The sequence below is a fragment of the Scyliorhinus torazame genome, chromosome 10 (genome assembly GCF_047496885.1).
Source record: "Scyliorhinus torazame isolate Kashiwa2021f chromosome 10, sScyTor2.1, whole genome shotgun sequence".
Classification (NCBI taxonomy): domain Eukaryota; kingdom Metazoa; phylum Chordata; class Chondrichthyes; order Carcharhiniformes; family Scyliorhinidae; genus Scyliorhinus; species Scyliorhinus torazame.
This window is the reverse complement of record NC_092716.1, coordinates 230,551,220-230,572,892: the sequence shown is the minus strand read 5'-3', so window position 1 is coordinate 230,572,892 and position 21,673 is coordinate 230,551,220. Positions and strand designations below refer to the sequence as shown.

The window sequence follows — 21,673 nt, the reverse complement described above, 5'->3', positions numbered from 1 at the left end:
GATCGTGATGGTTGAGGCTCCAACTTTCTTTCCATCACATGGCTGATAAGGAATCTCTCTTGCTCTTACCACCCACCTGCCACTGACATCTGTTGGAAGGGATTGCAGCTGGATCCTCAAGCCTGTTTGGCTACGTCATGAATACACCTTCTTTGTCCATCAAGTCCTGGGACAGGACTTGAACCCAGAGCTTCTTGCTCAGAGGCAGGGGTGTTACCCACTGTGTCACAAGACTCCATTCCCTTTGCAGTAAAAGCCAACATTCCATTTGCCTTTCTAATTACTTGCTGCATCTGCATGCTAACTTTGTGATTCACATGCAAGAACACCCAGATCCCTCTGTAATGCAACATGCTGCATACCGCTTTCTATTTAAACAATTTGCTGATTTTCTATTCTTCCTGCCTAAGTGGACAACCTCACAATTCCCCACATCATGTTCCACCTGGCATTTTTTTGCCCACTCGCTTAACCTGCCTATATCTATTTGTAGACTCTTTGTATCCTTCCCACAACTAGTGTTTCTACCTACCGTTGCATCATCAGAAACTGGCCATCAAATTGGCCAATATTTTAACTGACCTCCTCTAGAGTACCCCTCCCCCCCCCCCCCCCCCCCCCCCCCCCCCCCCCCCCCCCCCCAAGGCCTCAATATCCCTCATTCCATATGCTGCCCAAAGCCAGATACAATACACTCCAACTGCAGCCCAAGTGCAACATTCTTTGTGTTATATTGTATTGTCAATACACAATCCAACCACACCTGGTACCCAAAACTCAATGTTTTTCCAATTCTTTATCGCACTGATTGTTGGCCTTCAATAATTTAGCCCGTGACCTTACATCTCACTTTTGATCCATAACCTTTAGCAGGTAATCCTGCATTATACAGATACATGCTTGAAGTTTCCCAAACACAAGGGAATCACACTGTATTGATCCAGAGAACTAGGTCTTTGTACAATTATAGCACAGTTATTAAACAAGATACAAAGTATTATGTTAGAGCTCTGAATTACATGCAGGAATAACTTGGACTTACGCTGGTCTTCGGGTCTCCAGTAATGTCAATAATATCTGGATACAATTCACAATTGCTGATTCAATCTTTTCCTTATCAAGGACATTTGCAAGCAAGTATTCTAAAGTTTCTTGCCTAAAAAAAAAAGATCAGTTTTAAGATTAAAGAAGTTTCTATTTTCACCACTATTATTAGTATTAAAAGTAACAAAAGAAAGACTTGCATTTTATATGGTACTTTCACAATTATCAAATGTCTCCAGACCTGACAGTTGTTTCACGCTCAATAAATTCCCACAAACAACAATGTGGTTATGACCAGATAATCTGTTTGTGAGGTCGACTGAGGGATAAGTACTGGACAGGACACCTGTCCTGCTCTTATTCAAATTAATGCCATGGGATCTTTTACACTTAAGCAAACAGATGGCGCCTCTGTTTGATTGGTATCACTTCTTAGATTTGGGAATATATTAATGCACCCTGCCCCTACATGATTCGCTGGAACCTCAGTTGAATGCCGATTAACATTTAAATCCCACTATCTGAAAGGAATAATTTGTTCAATGCAAGAAGGTTGGATGGCTAAGGAGATGGATTCAACCTTACAAAGAAACTTGATACAGTGGTTATGAAGAATTCAGTAGTCAAATTGGTCACCAGAAATCTCCACAGTGGATTTGAATGTAGGCTTTGTATGTGTTCTGTTAATGTTGATACTGAGAAGGGACATTGCTGTTGATGGTGCTGTATTTCTATGCAACGTCAAACTGAGGCTTGCATAGAAGGCGAGATTATAGTCTGTGATGCAGATGACTAAATGGTGGACATTTCAGTGGTATATTTGGATTAATTTCATAATTATGTGCACATGCAAGTATAAACTAATTACCTTGATTATATATACATTAAGTACGTATCGGATTTAATTTTTCAAAATATGTATGTAGAAAAAAATGGGAGCAGATTGTCTAGGATAGTTAGGTTGTAGGCAACGTACATCATGCTATGTCTGGAGGGTAGTGCTGGGATCTGGAAGCATATGGAGGGAGGTTGGGCTTTGGGGGGGGTCAGGTGAATTAGAAGTGGGGAATATAAAGTTTCAGAGTGCGCAAATAAAAGGAGCAGGTTGTGGCAGTCCTGGGAGAGAGCTGTGGGAAAGATTATTGGATAGATGTATCTTGGTATGTGGGAGGACTGAGAATTACCAGGGTGTGACTGCCAAGCGTGGAGAGGGCTATCTGCTTACTAGTATTGTAACAATGATTAAGATAATTTTGATTTGGAGAAGGACTGGAATAGCAGTGGAAAGCCAAGATGATAAAAAGCTAGCGCCAGTAATGGTGACTACGAAGTTACAGAATTGTCAGTAAGCCCATAAGGTTCACTAACATCTTTTCGGATGCACAAAATCATTAAGGTTAGGATTCTCCACTGAGTCCGCCCCGTTGCCATGAGGACGGAGATCTTGGCTATTTGCTGGCAGTGGGATTCTCTGTTCCCCCCACTGTCAATGGGATTTCCCATGGAAACCGTCCCGCGCTGCCAGGAAACCCGGTGGGGGTGATTTGCCGGTGGGACCAGAGAATCCTGCCGCCGGCGAATGGCCAGAGAATCCCACCCCAAGTCTTCATGTAAAACCATTTGTGTCTCGCCTGAATTCAAATTGACATCCATCAGTTCTGGCAGTTTTATTGATGCATTGCATTCAATACAAGGTGATTGCCTCTAATTCACTAATTTACATAATAGTGTTCAGGAAAAAGCTTGCTTTTCTGATCTCAAAAAACATTGAGTCTATGTTGGGATACAATTCCAGGCACTGTGAAATAAAGCCATAAGTGGAAATATAACCAGTGACATTTGGAAGTAGTTGTAAAATCCATCACTTTTTACACATTGGCCTGCAATCCTCTTACCTCCCTCTACTTTCATAATCTATTTGCCCTATCTTCTTCCCTACCCCTATATCTTAATTAACTTCAATCTCTCCTGTCTGGTGTCAGAAGCTCAACTGGGGATCAAATAGGATGTGCAAGGTTGCTATTAGTTGGGTTCAGCCTGAGTGTTGCTCAGGTGATGGATGAAGATGGTGACAAAGGTACAGAATTTGCAATGGCTTAGGTCCTCTGAATGTTTAATTGGAGGAACTTGTGGTTCATCCAGGATTGGATGGCTGACAAGCAGTCTGGCAACAAAGGCAATGAAGGTGTCAAGTGAGGTAGTGGAAAACGAGAGCTGATGTCATCCGAACTTACATAAAATACAATGCCACGATTTCAGATGGTGTTGCTAAGGGGCAGTATTTGGATGAGCTAGAAAACTGAGCCAGGGATCGACCTTTGTGAAATTACAAGTTACTTGGCATGGGCTGGAAAATGTGTTACACGACTGAATGCATAAGAGTGGAACAAGGTGAGGGCAGTCTGCCCTGCTGGACAATGAAGGAGAGGAATTGGAGGATGATCACATCAAAGATTGCATAGAAAGACAAGGAGGAATAATGTCCCACGGTCACATTGGGCGGCATGGTAGCGGTTAGCAATGTTGCTTCAGAGCTCCAGGGTCCCAGGTTTGATTCCCGGCTTGGGTTACTGTCTGTACGTTCTCCCCGTGTCTGCGTGGGTTTCCTCCGAGTGCTTTGGTTTCCTCCAACAATCCAAAGATGTGCAGGTTAGGTGGATTGGTCATGCTAAATTGCCCTTAGTGTCCAAAAAGGTAGGTTGGGTTACTGGGCTATGGGGACAGGGTGGAGGTGTGGGCTTGGATGGGATGCTCTTTCCAAGGGCCGGTGCAGACACGATGGGCCGAATGGCCTCCTTCGGCACTGTAATTTCTATGATAATCACAGGGGATGTAATTTATGAATTTGCTGAGGATTGTTCAGTGTTGAAACAGGGGTAGAAGCTTCATTAGAGATTCAAATGTGGAATTGCAAGAAAGATTAACACAGCTTTGGGGGACACGCAATGATTTTGAAGAGGAATGGGAGCTTGAAGATGGGATCAAATGGGCCCAATGCTAGAAATTGAAATGTTGTGGATTAAAACGGAGACAATTGTCATGTCACAAATCTCAAAGCAAAGGATTCTGGTAGTTTGAAAGCTAAACATAAAGACAAAGTTATAAGGAATAGTGTTCCTTTCTATTCAAAATAAAACTTTCTCTTCTTCACTCCCTTCAAATTTATACTCATTATACATTGCTTTGTTGAAAACAAGGAAGCTCAGTGGTGATCCAAGAGAGGTCAATAAAATTCTGAAAAGTTTTCTTGGATACTGACAGAATGTGTCCTCTTCTGGGGAAAAGCAGAATTAGAAGCAATCAAGATAAGCTAGTCATTAAGAAATCCAATAGAGACTGCATAAGATATTACTTTACCCAAAGAGTGGTGAGAATGTAGAACTAGCTACCACGGGGAGCGGTTGAAGCAAAGAGCATAGATGCATTTAAGTGGGAGCTAGACAAGCCGATGATGGAGAAGGGAATAGAGGGTTATGATAGTAAATTAAGATAAAGGAAAGATGTGAGGAGGCTCGGGTGGAGCTTAAATATAAGCATGGAATGGTTGAATCTAATTTCCAAGCTGTATATCTTACACAATCCCAAGTAAAAATATCTTGACCTTCTAACAATACAAATATAATTCCAGTGTCACTCCAGAAATGTAGATTCAAGGGCTCTATTAAAAAAAGCACCAATCTGAAGTTAGGTGGCACAAGCTTCCACCTAACCCAGGGATACAATTGCCGTGAGCTGTATTTTAGATCCAGGCCTGTCTGAAACATCACTGCCACTGAAGCGGATGGAACTACTCTGAACAAGACTTGCCAAGTCAGTGTACCACTACAGAAAACAAGAAATGTAAGGACCAAGGGAGCAGAAAGCCAAAATAGCAAGAAGTGAGAAGGCAAACATACAAGATATTTAACAAGATTATTGACATCAGCATCTTTTTTTAGGAAAAGTGTGTTGCTTATAGTTTTCCTTTTAGTAACCCAAGCATACTCACAATGTACAAGGTGTTGGGGGAAGGGAAGGTGTCGGATATCTTCCAGGAGCTGGTGGAGGCAGAGGAAACCCCGGAGGAGGAGCTTAAAGGCAAGTGGGAGGAGGAGTTAGGAGCGGAGTTAGAGCCGGGACTATGGGCGGAAACCCTAAGTAGGGTCAATTCCTCCTCATCATGTGCCAGGCTCAGTTTCATACAGTTTAAAGTGGTTCACCGGGCACACATGATGGCGGGGATGAGGAGCAAGTTTTGCGGGGTAGAAGACAGATGTGCAAGGTGTGCGGGGAGCCCAGGAAACCATGTCCATATGTTTTGGGCTTGCCCGAAGCTCGAGGAGTTCTGGCAGGGGTTTGCCAGGGCAATGGCCAAGGTGCTGGGTGGTGCAGAGTCCAGAGGTGGCGATCTTTGGAGTGTCGGAAGTTCAGGGAGTGAAAGAGACAGGCATTCTCGAAAGGTTGATTAGAGTGCAGGACAGACATGTCCCTGTGAAAATGAGGGATAGAAATGGCAAGATTAAGGAACCATGGATGACGGGTGGAATTGTGAGACTAGCTAAAATGAAAAAGGAAGCATACATAAGATCTAGGCGACTTAAAACTGATAAAGCTTTGGAGGAATATCAGGAAAGTAGGACAAATCTCAAACGCACAATAAAGAGGTCTAAAAGGGGTCATGAAATATCTTTGGCTAACAGGGTTAAGGAAAATCCCAACGCCTTTTATCCGTATACAAGGAGCAAGAGGGTAACTAGAGAAAGGATTGACCCACTCAAAGACAAAAGAGGCAATTTATGTGTGGAGTCAGGAAATGGGTGAGATTCTTAATGAGTACTTTGCATCGGTATTCACCAAGGAGAGGGACATGACAGATGTTGAGGCTAGGGATGGATGTTTAAATACTCTAGGTCAAGTCAGCATAAGGAAGGGGGAAGTTTTGGGTATTCTAAAAGGCATTAAGATGGACAAGTCCCCAGGTCTGGATGGGTAGGCAAACTGCTGGAGAAGATAAAATTTGCCTTAAGAGGATCTGTGCAAGGGTTCTTTAGGTGGTGGCGACTGTTCCTAGACTTTCTAGCAGAGCGTTAGGAGGTCAGCAGCAACCCGGGGGGGGGGGGGGGGGGGGCTATTTTGTGTTTACTACTGTGTTTATTATCGTTTAATGGGGGGCTTGTATATTGGGGGAATACGTGACATATCTATAAGATGTTTATTTGTGTTCTATGTTTTTTATTATTTCTGTAAGGGGGGTCTCTTTCACTCCCTGAACTTCCGACACTCCAAAGATCGCCACCTCTGGACTCGAGCAGCTTGTCTATCGAAGCCTTCATCGGCTCCAACAGCTCTGCCTTCAATTTCGTGAAGCAGCGCTGGAGAAACTCCTGCTGTTCCTGCGACCAGGCTGCGCCCACGCTGCCTGGTCTCCACCCGCCACCATCTTGATTTTCCTCCCTCGCACTTTTCGCTGCTCCAAAACTACTTTTTTTCACCGCTCCACTCCTGGTCCAATTCATACAGTGCCGGAGGAATGTTACTATCACCTTCCCACACTGGGAACCGTCGAACAAATGCCGCTGGGGGCCCTAAAAAGAGCCCAAAAGTCAGTTTCTGGCAGGAGCTGTCGAACGTGCGACTTAGCTCCGCATAGCCGCAACCGGAAGTCATTTTTGCACTATGTTAATGTTTAACGCCTATTGTTCTTTTTCTGTTTTTGTTCTAAAAATTTTACAAATATTTCAATAAAAATATATATTTTTAAAAAAACAAATGTACAAGGTGGATACTGTGAAGAAGAACTAATCACACTCAGTGATCGACCTTCAAGGCATTTTTCTTCAGAATTCAGTACATAATAAGTGTGGTCAACTCAATCAATGTCCATTTTGTATGGATTTTCAAATCACTATTGTTTATATTTTAAATGATAAATCATTTCAACGGCTACAATGCTTCTCATAAGAAATATTGATCCAATTTTATAAATAAATTATCAACTTTGAATAATTAATTACAAAGTTCAACAATATATATCCTAGAAGTAATGGACTGATCTCATTTGTTCAAACAATAAAATTGCTTTCTTATCCACTTATGCAACATTTGAAATTAAATTATTTTCTTACATAATTTGTCCACATTATCAAGGCCACAATAAAATTAAATTTTATCTTTATGGAGTGGCTTTCAATTTCTATCAAATTACATACTTCTCGATTGTTGATAGAAGTGGATCTGGTTCTGGAGAACTCTGCATTTGAATCATCTGGTCTCTGCTGAGGCGGATAATTTCACACAATGATTGCGATGCATTTGAGTGTCTCTGCAAAATAAAATGTTAGCTATTTGAAGTAATTTAGTTTAGAACCCATCAAAAATTCAATTGTACTGAATAACATAGTTTGCATTTCAGACTTGTCGGTGCAAACTAAGTGAATGGTGACAGAATAACAGATTCGCCAAGTTACTAGTTCTGATAAAAGATCATCGACCTGAAACTTTTCTCCATTCACAAATGCTGCCTGACCTGAACATTTTCAGCATTTTCTGTTTTTATTTCACCATTTTACTCATGGATTACAGATGGCACTTTCTTCATTACAGATGGCACTTTCTTTCAAAAATAAATAGAAAATAAAGTGTGATATATTAAAAATATCGAATAGAATGATAAATTGGCTACCCTCCCTTTTGCATGATCTCCCTTTTCAAAGGAAATTCTAACTCCACATACAAATATGATATTGCCATCATCCCTCCAAGAAAAATAACTTACAACACATAACCGTTGTACTCCTAGCTCCTTTAAGTCAACCCTTTCAAGCAGCTCTTAAACTTCCGGTTGCTGTTACATTTGACTGGTCAAATAAGTCAGCATACTCATAAGTTGATCAATACCAGAGGACTATGTCTTTTCCAGTCAATTAAATTTTGAGAATAATCTGGAAGGCGGGGGGGGGAAAGGAGAAATATGTACAGAAATCTTTTCTGTCAGATCGACAGCCACTAACAAGATATCTCAGAACTTGTAGGATAAATCAAAGACTTTAGTTCTGAAATGTGGCAACGGAGCGAATCAAAAATTCAAAATATCAAAATGATCTCCCAAGGGCCTCTGCTGTCTTTGTACCAACTCTAATCCAGATTATGGATTGCAATAATTACCATATCTACGTGGCATTGGGGTGAAAGATTATTTATTGATGTAACTGACAATGGTCATGTGATCACTATTTTCACACAATCGATGTTATTCTAAAGAAACCAGAAGCTTGTTACTGTTCAAAGCTAAACCAGTATAAGTACAAGGAAGTAACAGAATTCACAACATCCAGATAGGCTCCTGCCCTATAAAAGGAAGTGATCAGAGGATTATAGTCACAACACAACTATGTCATGATCACTGCTAAAGTGTGGGAAATGCACTTCAACCCACAACAGGGTCACAGAGGGCAGATATGCAAGAAATTCACTTGCATTGGGTATGTGAATAACAGTGTGTATTGCAGAGCAAAAAATTGCTGATGCCCCATGTCTTTTTGAAAAAATATTTTGTGCATGATGATTCCTTCAGGGTAACCTGGATTTTGAATTTGCCAACGTTTCTGTATTAATGATTGTCTTTGCATTTCTATTATCTCAGAATACAGAGATAGCATTCGGCATCCAAACTCTTACTGAATTAGAGCATTAATTGTGTGCAATATTCATGGTAAATCCTGACTGCAAGAGAAGATATTCTTCGTCATCTGCAACTGAGCTTCTCTGGATAATGGATCTCAGTTGGCTGCAATTGGGATTTGTCTTTGTTGATCAACAATCCGAAACATGGTAGAACTGGAACCTGCTGAATTACTATCAGTATCTCCTGGAGGTTAGCCATACAAAATCAGTATTCAAATGTGATGCGTTATGGAAAACAGCAGTGAGAGGTATTGTTTAAGTGCATCATTTTGCAGGGTCCATGGTGCTCCACACATTTTAGAACCAGACAATGGAACATACAAAGTCATTCCAATCAGGTTCATTTACAGCTCAAGATACCATTAGTAAGAAAAATGGTGTATGAACTTTGCAAGCAGATCATAAATAAAATTATCTTTCCATAAAGTGCAAAACAATTTCTAAACCAAGAACAAACTTTGGAATCCAAAGATTTTCTTGTATGTGACACAGAAATCTTCCATCAAGATGAGAAAAGGCCTTATTCATAACAGAATAGAAAATCACTTGGGACACAAATCCAGCCACCCCATCCCCATTGCAAGGGGAGCAATATCCTATTTGTATATGGAGGATGAACCAGTAAAGTATGACAATAGCAAAAGACAATGACATTTAACTTATCCAGCAAGACTATTTTGGTGTATAGCTCAAAATGTGCATAATTATTCTTCTACATTTCTTAAAATCATCTTGGTGGTGCATCAGTTGTTTATTTATTACCCCTGCTGTGCTAAATGTCTTAAATGCAGACACCTCAGAATGGAAATACCCACTCCCACCACCTATCCAGTGGAAGACAACTATAATATACAGCAAAAAAATAAAAAGAACTGTATGAACTTGTGATGCCAGAAATATTTTCTGGCTATGCAATTCAAGTCAGGAGAACCTGCAATATGCTGTTCACCCACCAATTGCTACCATCAGGCGGGCCATCAGGGTTAACAGAGCATCACCAAGTGGGACAGGGCTAGCTTTAATTAAACTTTAGTTACATCTGAAAGGTGGAATTCTCCTCAATCTGAAGTATTACACTCTCTAGATACAGTCAAGGACTAAAATACCCACTTATCTGGTGTGAATAACAACTGTACCGACCAGGCATAATGTGCGACTATATGGACGTGTGTACTGAAACAGAGTTAATTGGTTAAGCTTTAAGCACATTACTTACATCATCATCCTGGGATGGGTGTACCATTTCTATTAGTTGCTGAATAATCTTTTCCTCATTTAACCACTGCGAAAAGAAATCAGGAAAGACAAAAAATAATTGAAAAATAAAGCTGAGACAAATGCCCTTACCTTCACCTATAATTTAACCTCATTACCAATGCTTGAAACATAAGCAGTATTCCAGTGCAAAAATATACTCAAAATAATTGCACTGTAAATCATATCTATATCTATTTCCATAATTCACTGTGCACTACTTAATCGTTGAATTACTGTTCAAACTTTTGTTTCCGCTTGTAGCCTGTTTTTGTCTAATATTTGATTACTCCCATCCCTATCACTATCCCACAATGAAAATCAATGTCAAGCCACCTCTGTGCTTTCAAAAACCTTCTTAAGAGCTCTTCTTTGACCATGGTTTTGTACCTTCCCCAATTCTAGCTTTCCATAGAGTGCTCCAAGATTGTCACCCATGTACGTACTTTAGAAATGCCGATTATTTAAGTCAAAAGAACCAATATGGCTCCGTTCTATCTGCTTTATGCAGCATACACCAAAAATTTTGACTTACATTTAAAACATCCTGCCTCAGCTGTGGTGGTTCAATGCATGTGAGTAGCCTTAGCAGCAAATCCATGAGCGCTGAGGTCCCTATGTGTTTCAGCATTAAGCTTACAAATGCATCCCTCTTTCGTAAAAATATGACAATCTGCAAAAGAAAAAGATAACATTGAAAATCAGCTGTAATACCTACAAGCAGAAATTCTATAATTCTCTCCTTCCCTACCTACCCACTGCAAAAGCGGGGCCAGTTTAGCTCAGTTGGTTGGACAGCTGGTTTGTGATTACAGCAAGGCCAACAGCATGGGTTCAATTCCTGTACCAGCTGAGGTTACTCATGAAGGCCCCGTCTTCACAACTTCGCCCGATGTGTGGTAATCCTCAGGTTAACTCACCATCAGTCAACTCTCTCCCTCAAAGGGGAAAGCAGCCTATGGTCATCTGGGAATATGGCGACTTACCTACTGCCAAAGCCAAGCATCCATTTTGGAGACGATCAGTAATTTCAATTTGCAGCTTCACAAGAGTCAAAACATTTTAACTCCTAAACATTTTAAGTAGAAGGTGGGCAGGCTGAAAAGGAGAGGGGGAAGATCCAGACAGTTTACGGATGAACTTCCAGAATACAAGAATATAGGAACAGGAGCAACCCATAAGACCACTTACTTGCTCAGACTTCCATTGCCATCTGACTAAATTATGGCTGATCTGCACCACATCTTTCTTTACCCACCTTAGATCCATATCCCTCGACACCTCTATCTAAATAAAAATGATTGGCCTCAATTCTGATAGCTGAAAGCACAGCTACCAAGGATGGGGTGCAGGAAGGGATTTGTACAGTAGATCAAAGGAAGAGTTTGAGGTAGGTTGTGGGGGTGGGGTGTTGCTGTAGAGCTATAGATTACTGCGATAGGCAGGATCAAAGCCATCAAAATATCTAAATGTGAGGACAACTATTTTAAATCATAGATCATAGGCAGAAGGTTGGGGGTGGGGGGGGGGGGGGGGAGGAGGAGGAGGAAGGGAGGGAGAGAGAGAGAGAGGGAGAGAGACAGACACAAGGTGCGGAAAGACGGCAAGGAGCTCATCAAAGTCAGCAGAAACAGTAGCAGGGACAGATGATTTCCCAGTGGAGTATTACAAGAAATTTAAAGATAAGTTGGCGCTGCTAATGGTGGGGATGTTTGAGGAGGCAATACGGAAGGGTTGTTGCCACAGACTTGGGGCAGGCATCTATCTCCCTGTTGCTCAAGAAAGATAAGGATCCGACAGAATGTGGCTCGTATAGGCCCATATCACTTTTGAATTTGGACTCATAAGTTGTTGGCGAAGGTATTGGCTGATAGGTTGGAGGAGTGCCTCCCGAAGGTGATAGGCAAAGATCAGACTGGGTTTGTGATGGGGAGGCAGCTCTTTTCGAACATTGGGAGGTTATTGAATGTGGTTATGGCAACAGCGGAGGGGAGGGAGACAGAGGTGGTTGTGGAATTGGACGGCGAGAACGCGTTTGACCGAGTAGTGAGGGTATTTGATGGCAGTTCTGGAGCAGTTTGGGATTGGGCAATGATTTGCAGATTGGGTAAGGCTGCTGTATAGGGAGCCGAGGAAGTGTCCGCACGAATAACATGAATTTGGGATATTTTGCTTTGCAGCGTGGGACCAGGCTGGGATGACCTATGTCCCCCCCCGTTGCTGGGGGGTGGGGGGGGGGGGGGGGGGGGGGGAACCAGGCAGCGTGGGACCAGGCTGGGATGACCTATGTCCCCCCCTGTTGCTTATTACTAGGTGGTGAATGCGGAGAAGGTGAGGAGCTGGGTTAGAGAGGGGACTCCCAATGGGTCAGGATGGAGGAGAGTCTCTGCAGGCGGTCGGGGTTGAGGGCGTTGGCAACAGCGGCGCTCCTGATGGGCCCGGCGAAATACTGAGGGAGTCCGGTAGTAGTGGCAACGTTGAAAATCTGGAGGTAGTTGTGCCAGCGCTTTAGTCTGGGGGAGGGGTCAAGGAAAATGCCGATTCGGGGGAATCACAGATTTGAGCCAGGGAAGTGGGATGGGAGTTTTCAGAGATGGGAGAAGGGAGTTAGGGAACTAAAAGATTTGTTTCTGGGGGGCCGGTTTGCGGGACTGAAAGAGCTGGAGGCTAAATATGGGTTGGGGCAGGGGGAAATGTTTAGGTTTATGCAGGTACGTGATTTCGCTTAGAAGGAGATACAGAGCTTCTCGGTGGCACCGGCCTCCACACTGTTGGAGGAGGTGCTGACGACAGGGGAATGGAGAAGGGGGTGGTGTCGGCGATTTATGGGACGACACTGGGAGAAGAGAAGTCACCGCTGGAGGGAATTAAGACAAAGTGGGAGTTGGGAGAGAGCATGGAGGAGGCGTTGTGGTGTGAAGTGCTCTGGAGGGTAAATGCCTCAACTTTGTGCGCGAGGTTGGGGCTGATACAACTGAAAATGGTGTATAGGGTGCACCTCACATAGGCGAGGATGAGCCGACTCTTTGAAAGGGTAGAGGATGTTTGTGAGCGTTGCGGGGAGGCCCCGCAAACCACGTTCATATGTTTTGGTCCTGTCCAAAGCTGGACGGCTTTAGGAGGGAGGTTTTCAGGGTAATCTCGAAGGTGGCATATGTGAGGTTTGAGCCGGTTCCTCTGCAGACCATATTCGGGGTATCGGATCGGCCGGGGTTGGAAGCGGGTGCAGAGGCAGATGTTCTAGCCTTCGCCTCGTTGATCGCCCGAAGGCGGATCCTGTTGGGGTGGAGGTCAGTCTCTCCATCCCGTGCCCTGGTGAGGCGGGGGATCTGTTGGAGTTTTTAAATACTCGAGAAGGTGAAGTTTGAGTTGAGGGGCAGGATGGAAGGGTTCTACAATTCATGGGCTTTGTTCATTATGCACTTTCAAGAATTGGATGACATCGAACATTAGGGGGGAGTTGGACAGTGTATGTTGTTGATGACTATGTATGGGTGGATGGTGGATTCCAGATTCCTTTTCTTTGATGTTTGTATTTAAAATGTTGGGGGCTGTTTGGGGGTAGGTGGGAGGAGGGGTCTGACGTTGTATTTGTTATTGTTGATTGTTTGTTGCTGGGTTTAAATTTGGATGAAAATGCGAAAAAGGATGAGAATTAAAATATATATATATATATATATATATTTTTTTTTTAAAAGGTCAGCAAAGACTGTTAAGTGAGCAAAATTGGGCATGGTAGGCTGAGGCAGACAATGCTATGGAAGTGAGAGTAGATGGTCTTTAGAAGAGGGGATATTTGATCAATAGCTCAGGTTCACATAGAACATGGTGTGAACATTCTGGATCAGCTTGAGACAATGGCTGGGGAGGAAATGGCTCAGGGGGCTGGAGTTGATGGCAAGGATAGTGTGGGGATGGGGCAAAGACAATGGCCTTAGTTTTTAAATTTTTAACTGAAGAAATTGAGGGTAACCCAGGATTGAATGTTCGATAATCAGACTCACCAGAGAAGTGGAACGGCAATGTTGAATGTCACATGCATGTATATGTAAGCTGACCCTACGTCTAAAGATAAAGTAAAAGAGCAGAAAGTAGGAGAGGAAGGATGTAAAGAAAGCATGAGGAGGGATTGGAAAAGCAACTGAGGAGGCAGGAAGAAAACTATTGTTGGAGATCAAGGTATTGAAAGCAAAGGGAGAGCATAGAGGGAAAATAGTGTGGTTGAAGGATTGAGTGACTAAACATACTCTCATCCCTCATGCCAATCTGCCTCCCCTATTTCCCTCCCCATCCATTCACTCAAGCAGCCCCTCTACCCGAACCACCTTCCCCCTCACTAACACTCCCTGCCTCCCCATTCAGCCCATAACTCATTCCCACTCTCCCTTCCCACCCAGACTCACTCACTCATCCCCCCCCCTTCCTTCTCCACCCTTCACCACCTGGATTTCTCCACCTTGCCTGGACTCCACTCTTTGGTGCTGCTGATGCCCTCTTCAGTGGCTGGCTGCAGCTCCTTGGTCAGCACCACTGCCAGGGATCCACACACAGGGGCTGGTTTAGCACAGTGGGCTATGCAGCTGGTCTGTGATGCAGAACAAGGCAGCAGCACGGGTTCAATTCCCGTACCGGCCTCCCCGAACAGGCGCCGGAATGTGGCGACTGGGGGCTTTTCACATTAATTTCATTGAAGCCTACTTGTGACAATAAGCGATTATTACCAGGAAGAGTGAGCCACTTCTCCGGGAGAAGCAGCTCCGACCCAGGGGGCTCAGAGGCAAACAAGCTCAGGAGCACAAGCTCTTTCATGAGGGTGAGTCAGAAGATAATCAGTTTTCCATTTAAGTGTGTGGAAGGATGGATTGCAGTTTTTGATAAGAGCGCCAGTTTGCATGAGAGACCGACGATCTGATGGTGGCGATATCTGCCACCTTAAGTTCAAACCAAAGTGAGCAGAGCAATAATGAAAATCATCTGTATTGTAGAAAGAGATATTGGAGAAAGACTGCAATGTTATTACCAGAGCAGTTCAGTAGAGCACTGGATGAGAAGCCTTCACACCATGTTTCACTTAAAATTTGAAAACCATCCAACAGTAATTGAGTTTGTAAGTGTGATTTGTGCTCCTACATCTATGATTGGAGGAACAGCAAGGGTAACACCAGGTCCCGAGCACAAGGAAGAGTGACTGAAGCCGAATCCCGAAACAATTTTCTCACCAATTCCACCAGCACATCTTAAGAATTCTCCCAAAACCATAAATGGAACCAAAATGATGGCTCCATCCTCCCGACTGGAGGAGACATCATCCCGGTCAGTCAAACTGACAGTTCCGATTATTTTTAAGCCAGTCTTTTAGGGTTGAAGGTTGGAAAGGATGAAACGTTTTGGCTCAGAAAATCAGGAAACAGAAAGATCAGGAAATTGGCATGACGAGTACCATTTGGCAAAAAGTTGCTCATCCCCGTAGACGATCGTCAAAAGTTACGGAATGGTCCTGGAGGAATAATGCACCACAATCCTAGAGGGTTACATTTGTGACCTTGTTTAGGGCCATGGAACGGACAGAAATGTAATTGCAGGGATTCAAGAATGGAGTTAAGGGAAAGAAGGGCTCATATTTAGGAGGGGGAAGATTGGCGACATTTTGAAAAGACAGCACCAGATCAAGGACGGGAAAGAGGCCGGCGGCGGCCAAGGTGCTCAGGGGGTTTATGGATCAGATGGGGGGAGTGGACCCATAGAGGTTTGCAAGACCGCAGGCCAGGGAATTTTCTTTCTTCTCCCATGAACACAAAGCCTACTCCCGGATAGATTTCTTTGTTCTGGGCAGGGCGCTCATCCCGAGGGTGGAGGGGATGGAGTATTCGGCCATAGCCGTTTCGGAGCACACCCCGCACTGGGTGGAAATGGGGCTGGGAGAGGAGAGGGACCAACGGCCGCTGTGGCGGCTGGATGTGGGACTGCTGGCAGATGAGGTGGTGTGTGGGAAGGTGAGGGGGTGTATCGAAAGGAACTTGGAGGCCAACGACAACGGGGAGGTGCGAGTGGGGGTGGTATGGGAGGCGTTGAAGGCGGTGATCAGGGGAGAGCTAATCTCCATCAGGGCTCATACGGAGAAGACAGAGAGCATGGAAAGGGAGAGGTTAGTGGGGGAGATTTTGAGAGTGGACAGGAGATACGTAGATGCCCCGGAGGAAAGATTACTTGGGGAAAGACGACGGCTCCAGACGGAGTTTGGCCTGTTGACCACGGGGAAGGCGGAGGCACAGTGGAGGAAGGCGCAGGGGGCGACCTACGAGCACGGGGAAAAGGCTAGTCGGATGCTGGCGCACCAGCTCCGTAAGAGGACGGCAGCGAGGGAAATAGGGGGAATCAAAGATGGAAGGGGAGCCACGGTTCGGAGCGTAACGAAAATAAACAAGGTATTCAAGGCCTTCTATGAAGAGCTGTACAGATCCCAGCCCCCCCCCCCCCCCCCCCCCCCCGATGAGACGATTCCTAGACCAACTGAGGTCCCCGAGGGTGGAGGAGCAAGAGGTGGCTGGTTTGGGGGCACCAATCGGGTTGGAGGAGCTGAGCAAGGGTTTGGGGAGTATGCAGACAAGGACCACTGCAATGTGGATCGTACAGGCCGATCTCGCTCCTCAATGTGGACGCTAAGTTATTGGCAAAAGTGCTGGCCACGAGGATTGAGGAGTGTGTCCCGGGGGTGATTCAGGAGGACCAGACGGGATTCGTAAAGGGCAGGCAATTAAACACTAATGTGCGGCGGCTCTTAAACGTGATAATGTTGCCATCGGAGGAGGGAGAAGCGGAGATAGTGGCAGCTATGGACGCGGAAAAGGCCTTTGAGTGAGTAGAGTGGGAGTACCTCTGGGAGGTGTTGCGTAGGTTTGGATTCGGGGGAGGGTTTTATCAGCAGGGTTAAGCTCCTTTACAGAGCCCCGGTGGCGAGTGTAGTGACGAACCGGCGGAGGTCGGAGTACTTTCGACTGTACCGAGGAACGAGGCAGGGGTGCCCCCTGTTGTTTGCATTGGCGATCGAACCCTTGGCCATATCACTGAGGGAGTCTAATAAATGGAGGGGGGTGGTCCGAGGGGGAGAAGAGCATCGGGTGTCGCTACACGCGGATGACCTGTTGCTGTACGTGGCGGACCCAATGGAGGGGATGGTGGAGGTCATGCAGACTCTTAGGGAGTTTGGGGAGTTCTCGGGCTATAAGCTCAATGTAGAGTGAGCTTTTGGTATTACAGGCAGGGGACCAAGAAAGAGGGATAGGGGACCTACCGCTGAGGAGGGCGGTGGGGAGTTTTCGGTATCTGGGGATCCAGATAGCCAGGAGTTGGGGGGCCCTACATAAACTGAATCTGACGAGGTTGGTGGACCAAATGGAGGAGGACTTCAAAAGATGGGACGTTACCTGTCTCGCTGGCGGGTAGAGTGCAGTTGGTCAAAATGGTGGTCCTTCCGAGGTTTTTGTTTGTGTTTCAGTGCCTTCCCATCGTTATCACCAAGGGCTTTTTCAAGAGAGTAGGTGGTAGTATTATGGTGTTTGTGTGGGCGAATAAGACCCCGAGGGTAAGGAGGGGGTTCCTGGAACGCAGTAGGGACCGAGGAGGGTTGGCGCTGCCAAACCTAGGGAGCTACTACTGGGCAGCAAATGTGGCGATGCTCCGCAAGTGGGTTATGGAGGGAGAGGGGGCGGCATGGAAGAGGATGGAGATGGCATCCTGTAAAGGAACGAGCTTGGGGGCGTTGGTGACGGCACCGCTGCCGCTCTCGCCATCAAAGTACACCATGAGCCCGGTGGTGGCGGCAACGTTAAGGATTTGGGGCCAGTGGAGACGGCACAGAGATGCAGTGGGAGCCTCGGTGTGGTCCCCGATCAGGGGTAACCACCGGTTTGTCCCGGGGAAGATGGACAGGGGGTTCCAGGGCTGGCATCGGGCGGGGATTAGAAGAATGGGGGACCTGTTCATTGACGGGACATTTGCGAGCCTAGGGGCACTGGAGGAGAAGTTTGAGTTACCCCCGGGAAATGCATTTAGATATATGCAGGTGAGGGCTTTTGTGAGGCGACAGGTCGGGGAATTCCCGTTGATCTCGGCACAAGAAATTCAAGACAGGGTGATCTCGGGTGTATGGGTCGGGGAAGGCAAGGTTTCGGCAATACACCAAGAGATGAAAGAGGGGGAAGCGCTAGCAGAAGAGTTGAAGGGTAAATGGGAGGAGGAGTTGGGGAGGAGATCGAGGAAGGTTTGTGGGCTGATGCCCTGGGTAGGGTTAATTCCTCCTCCTCATGTGCCAGGCTCAGCCTGATACAATTTAAGGTGGTTCACAGAGCGCACTTGACGGGGACGAGGTTGAGTAGGTTCTTTGGGATAGAGGACAGATGGGGAAGGTGTTCAGGGAGTCCGGCGAACCATGTCCATATGTTTTGGTCATGCCCGGCACTGGAGGGGTTCTGGAGAGAAGTGGCGGGAGCAATATCTCAGGTGGTGAAAGTCCGGGTCAAGCCAAGCTGGGGGCTAGCAATATTTGGAGTAGTGGACGAGCCGGGAGTGCAGGAGGCAAAAGAGGCCGGCATTCTGGCCTTTGCGTCCCTAGTAGCCCGGCGAAGGATCTTGCTAATGTGGAAGGAGGCGAAACCCCCTAGCGTGGAGGCCTGGATAAACGACATGGCTGGGTTCATAAAGCTGGAGAGGATTAAGTTTGCCTCGAGAGGGTCTGCACAGGGGTTCTACAGGCAGTGGCAACCGTTCCTAGACTATCTTGCGGAGCGTTAGAGGAAGATCGGTCAGCAGCAGCAGCAACCCTGGGGGGGGGGGAATAAATATATATATTTTTTTAAAAAGACAGACAGAATTGAAGAGGAGGAATAGTCCTGGTGGAAATGGACAACAGAAGGACAGTAGTAAGAAAGTGTTTTGGCTCAGAAAATCAGGAAATAGAAAGATCAGGAAATTGCGTGAAGAGTACAAATTTTGTTCAAAAATCGAGAAAGCACCTCAAGTCAGTGAATGAGAAAGTCAAAACGTTTCTGTCCATTCGGGTACACTTAAGAGTTATGTCACAGTAAAGATAGAGATAGGTCTAAAGATAGAGATGGGTCTAATGGCTTCCTTAAAGTGGGATAGTAGAGACCTATGAACTTTGAGCATCAAGCATTTTTCTTCCCATTCATCTGCCTGCCAAAATAGTCAGATAATTTACATCAAGTCCCTCCCTAATATAATATTAAACAGCATGAACAATGAACCAAAGATGCTTGTACTGTTAAATCTGTGCTGGTAAAGTATCCACGTATCCAATGCAATAATGACACCCTTTGAGAAAAATATAATCGCCAATTTATGAAAATCTTTATTCCCAATATTCTATATGTTCCTCTTTCCTGCAATCAGGTAAAATGCTCTTTCCCGATGACAAATCCGAGACATGGGTTTTTTGTGCTTGCTGAAAAAATTTGGACAGCAGACCCATTTCTGAAGTTGCCCAGTCCTTGGGAGGATGGGTGTTTTATCAAACAAAACCAATCAAGTCTTTATAAACAGTTTTCATAAGTACATAAATTGCACAATCTAGACCCATGTTCCTACCTGGTCAGGTTTTCTGCTAATAAGAATGCTGAGCACCTTACTAAAGAAACTGGCAAGCAAAGGGTTAAGTGGTGGCTCATTCTGCAGAAAGCTATAAAGACGCGTCAACAAGGATTCATCTTCTGCCAGTCGGTCATTCAGCTGTGCTACGTCTGAAGTAAGTAGTTCACACGATATGTTAGGATACCTAGAAGGAAAATAATTTAAAACATTAGACATAGAGTTTAATCAACTAATTCCTAGTTAGTCTTTTGTTTATAGCCTGCAATTATTTTCCTAACAGTATATCATTTGAACAGCCCATCCTACTCTTATTTTAAAACATTAGGTTGCCTGCCAAGATAGACATTTGGCATTTTTGGTCTCACACACCACACAAAAAAGGTTTGTGAATCATAGATTCTCAGCAAGTAATGTTGTAGCCACCTGGGTTGGCCACTTCCCGACTTAAAATGGAGAACCACAAAGACTACAGGGAAATTCAGCCAACACAGGCAAAATCTAGCAAGTGCAGAAATCCTGTGTATTAGAAATTGCAAAAGCCCAGACAACACTGAAACTCACAGCCACTTGCATACTAATGAGCGATCCTCGGGAACAATCGAAACATTTAAGGTGAATAAGGCCGAGCCAGACTCCTCGGCGTCAGCAGGAGCCAAGACAAAGGAAGGTCAACGGACACTCAGGGACCGCCCAGCGATCAGGGAACAACTCCAGTATTGGAGAAATCGATTCAAGTGATTGGAACGTAGTCCAATTACTTGGAACCAGATACAGGGTCCGCCCCGAAGGGCGGGAAGCCCCTGGGGACTATAAAGTAGAGCCCCCAAGTTCAAATCGGTCTTCTTGGCAGGGTCACTCAGCAACTAGAATCAACCCTCGAGAGTGAACTGTCTAAGCTGTCGCATCAACCAAGTAAGTCTCCAGTCAACGCTCGCTACGAGATAGGCGCTCCTAGCTACCAGTCCATACCAGCTTTTGAATCCTGCAGACTCAAGACCTGAACGAAAGGCCATTTGTTCCCCTGACCTGGTGGGCGAATTCCGAAGCTAAGTATAGGCCTTTTAGTGATAGAGAACAGTCTAGAATGTAGAGTTTATGCATGAGTAGTCATTTACTGTGTATAATAAATGTGTTTTGATTTGAATCTTACTAATTGGTGTGTTGAGTTATTGATCAATACTTGAACTTGAACCTCGTGGCGGTATCATAAAGATACCTGGCGACTCTAGAGCAAAGGTTATAGAAACAGAGCAAATTCAGTAAAGACCCAACGGGCAACAAATTAAGAGCCAACCAAAGTTAGCAACAATGTTTATTGGAAGCTATTAATCAGCAATCACTTCACTACCAGTTTGGCTCAGCAGGTATAAATAGAGGTAAAAAATAGAAAAAGATCTAAGACTATTGTGGGAGTTCTGCATGCTAGGTCAATTTTTTTTGCAATATTTTTATTATGTTTTCAACATTTTATACATTAAAAAACCTACCCCATCCCAAATAGAACTAGTACAAAAAGAAACACCCACAACAACCCACACCCCCCCAGCAGATGACAGTGACTATGAATGGGCACCATCTTTTATAGAACCCCTTGTTCGCTCCTCTCAAGGTGAACTTAACTTCTAAGGTGTAGGAATTGCATTAAGTCCCCCAGCCACACTGAGACACAGGGCAGAGAAGCTGCCTTTCCCCCCAACAGCACCCGCCTGCAAACAATCAGCGAGGCGAAGGCTAAAACATCCACCCCCATCTGCAGCTAAGCTTCGGCAGGTCCATTACTCCAAATATGGCCCCTAGGGGAATGGGCTCCAATTCCATTTGCAAGATTTCTGACATGGTGCTGAAGAACGAGCTCCAAAACCTCCCAGCTCAGGGCAAGACCAGAACATGTGAACATGATTGGCCGGGCCCTTCCTACACCATTCACACTTATCCTCCACTCCCTCAAACAACAGGCTCATCCTCGACCTCGTTAAATGTACACCACCTTCAATTGAACCCTAACCCTAATCTCACACGAGGCCGTTCACCCTGCACAACACCACACCCCTCCTCCAGTGCCATTCCCAACTCCTCCCCCCACTTGGCTTTAACCCCTTCCAACAGT

The 21,673-nt window shown here is 45.1% G+C and overlaps 1 protein-coding gene across 9 annotated transcripts in view; it reads right to left on the bottom strand.

The window, feature by feature from the left end:
• ppp6r3 (protein phosphatase 6, regulatory subunit 3) overlaps positions 1-21,673 on the bottom strand; it is a 169,948-nt gene that overhangs the window by 79,111 nt on the left and 69,164 nt on the right. For all 9 annotated transcript variants that reach the window (XM_072466552.1, XM_072466549.1, XM_072466550.1 and 6 more), the window contains 5 exons: positions 19,564-19,750; positions 10,496-10,633; positions 9,923-9,988; positions 7,233-7,345; positions 1,043-1,156 (listed from right to left, as the gene is read on the bottom strand). In XM_072466552.1, the coding sequence (XP_072322653.1) occupies positions 1,043-1,156; positions 7,233-7,345; positions 9,923-9,988; positions 10,496-10,633; positions 19,564-19,750 (618 nt within the window). The remainder of the gene's footprint in view (positions 1-1,042; positions 1,157-7,232; positions 7,346-9,922; positions 9,989-10,495; positions 10,634-19,563; positions 19,751-21,673) is intronic.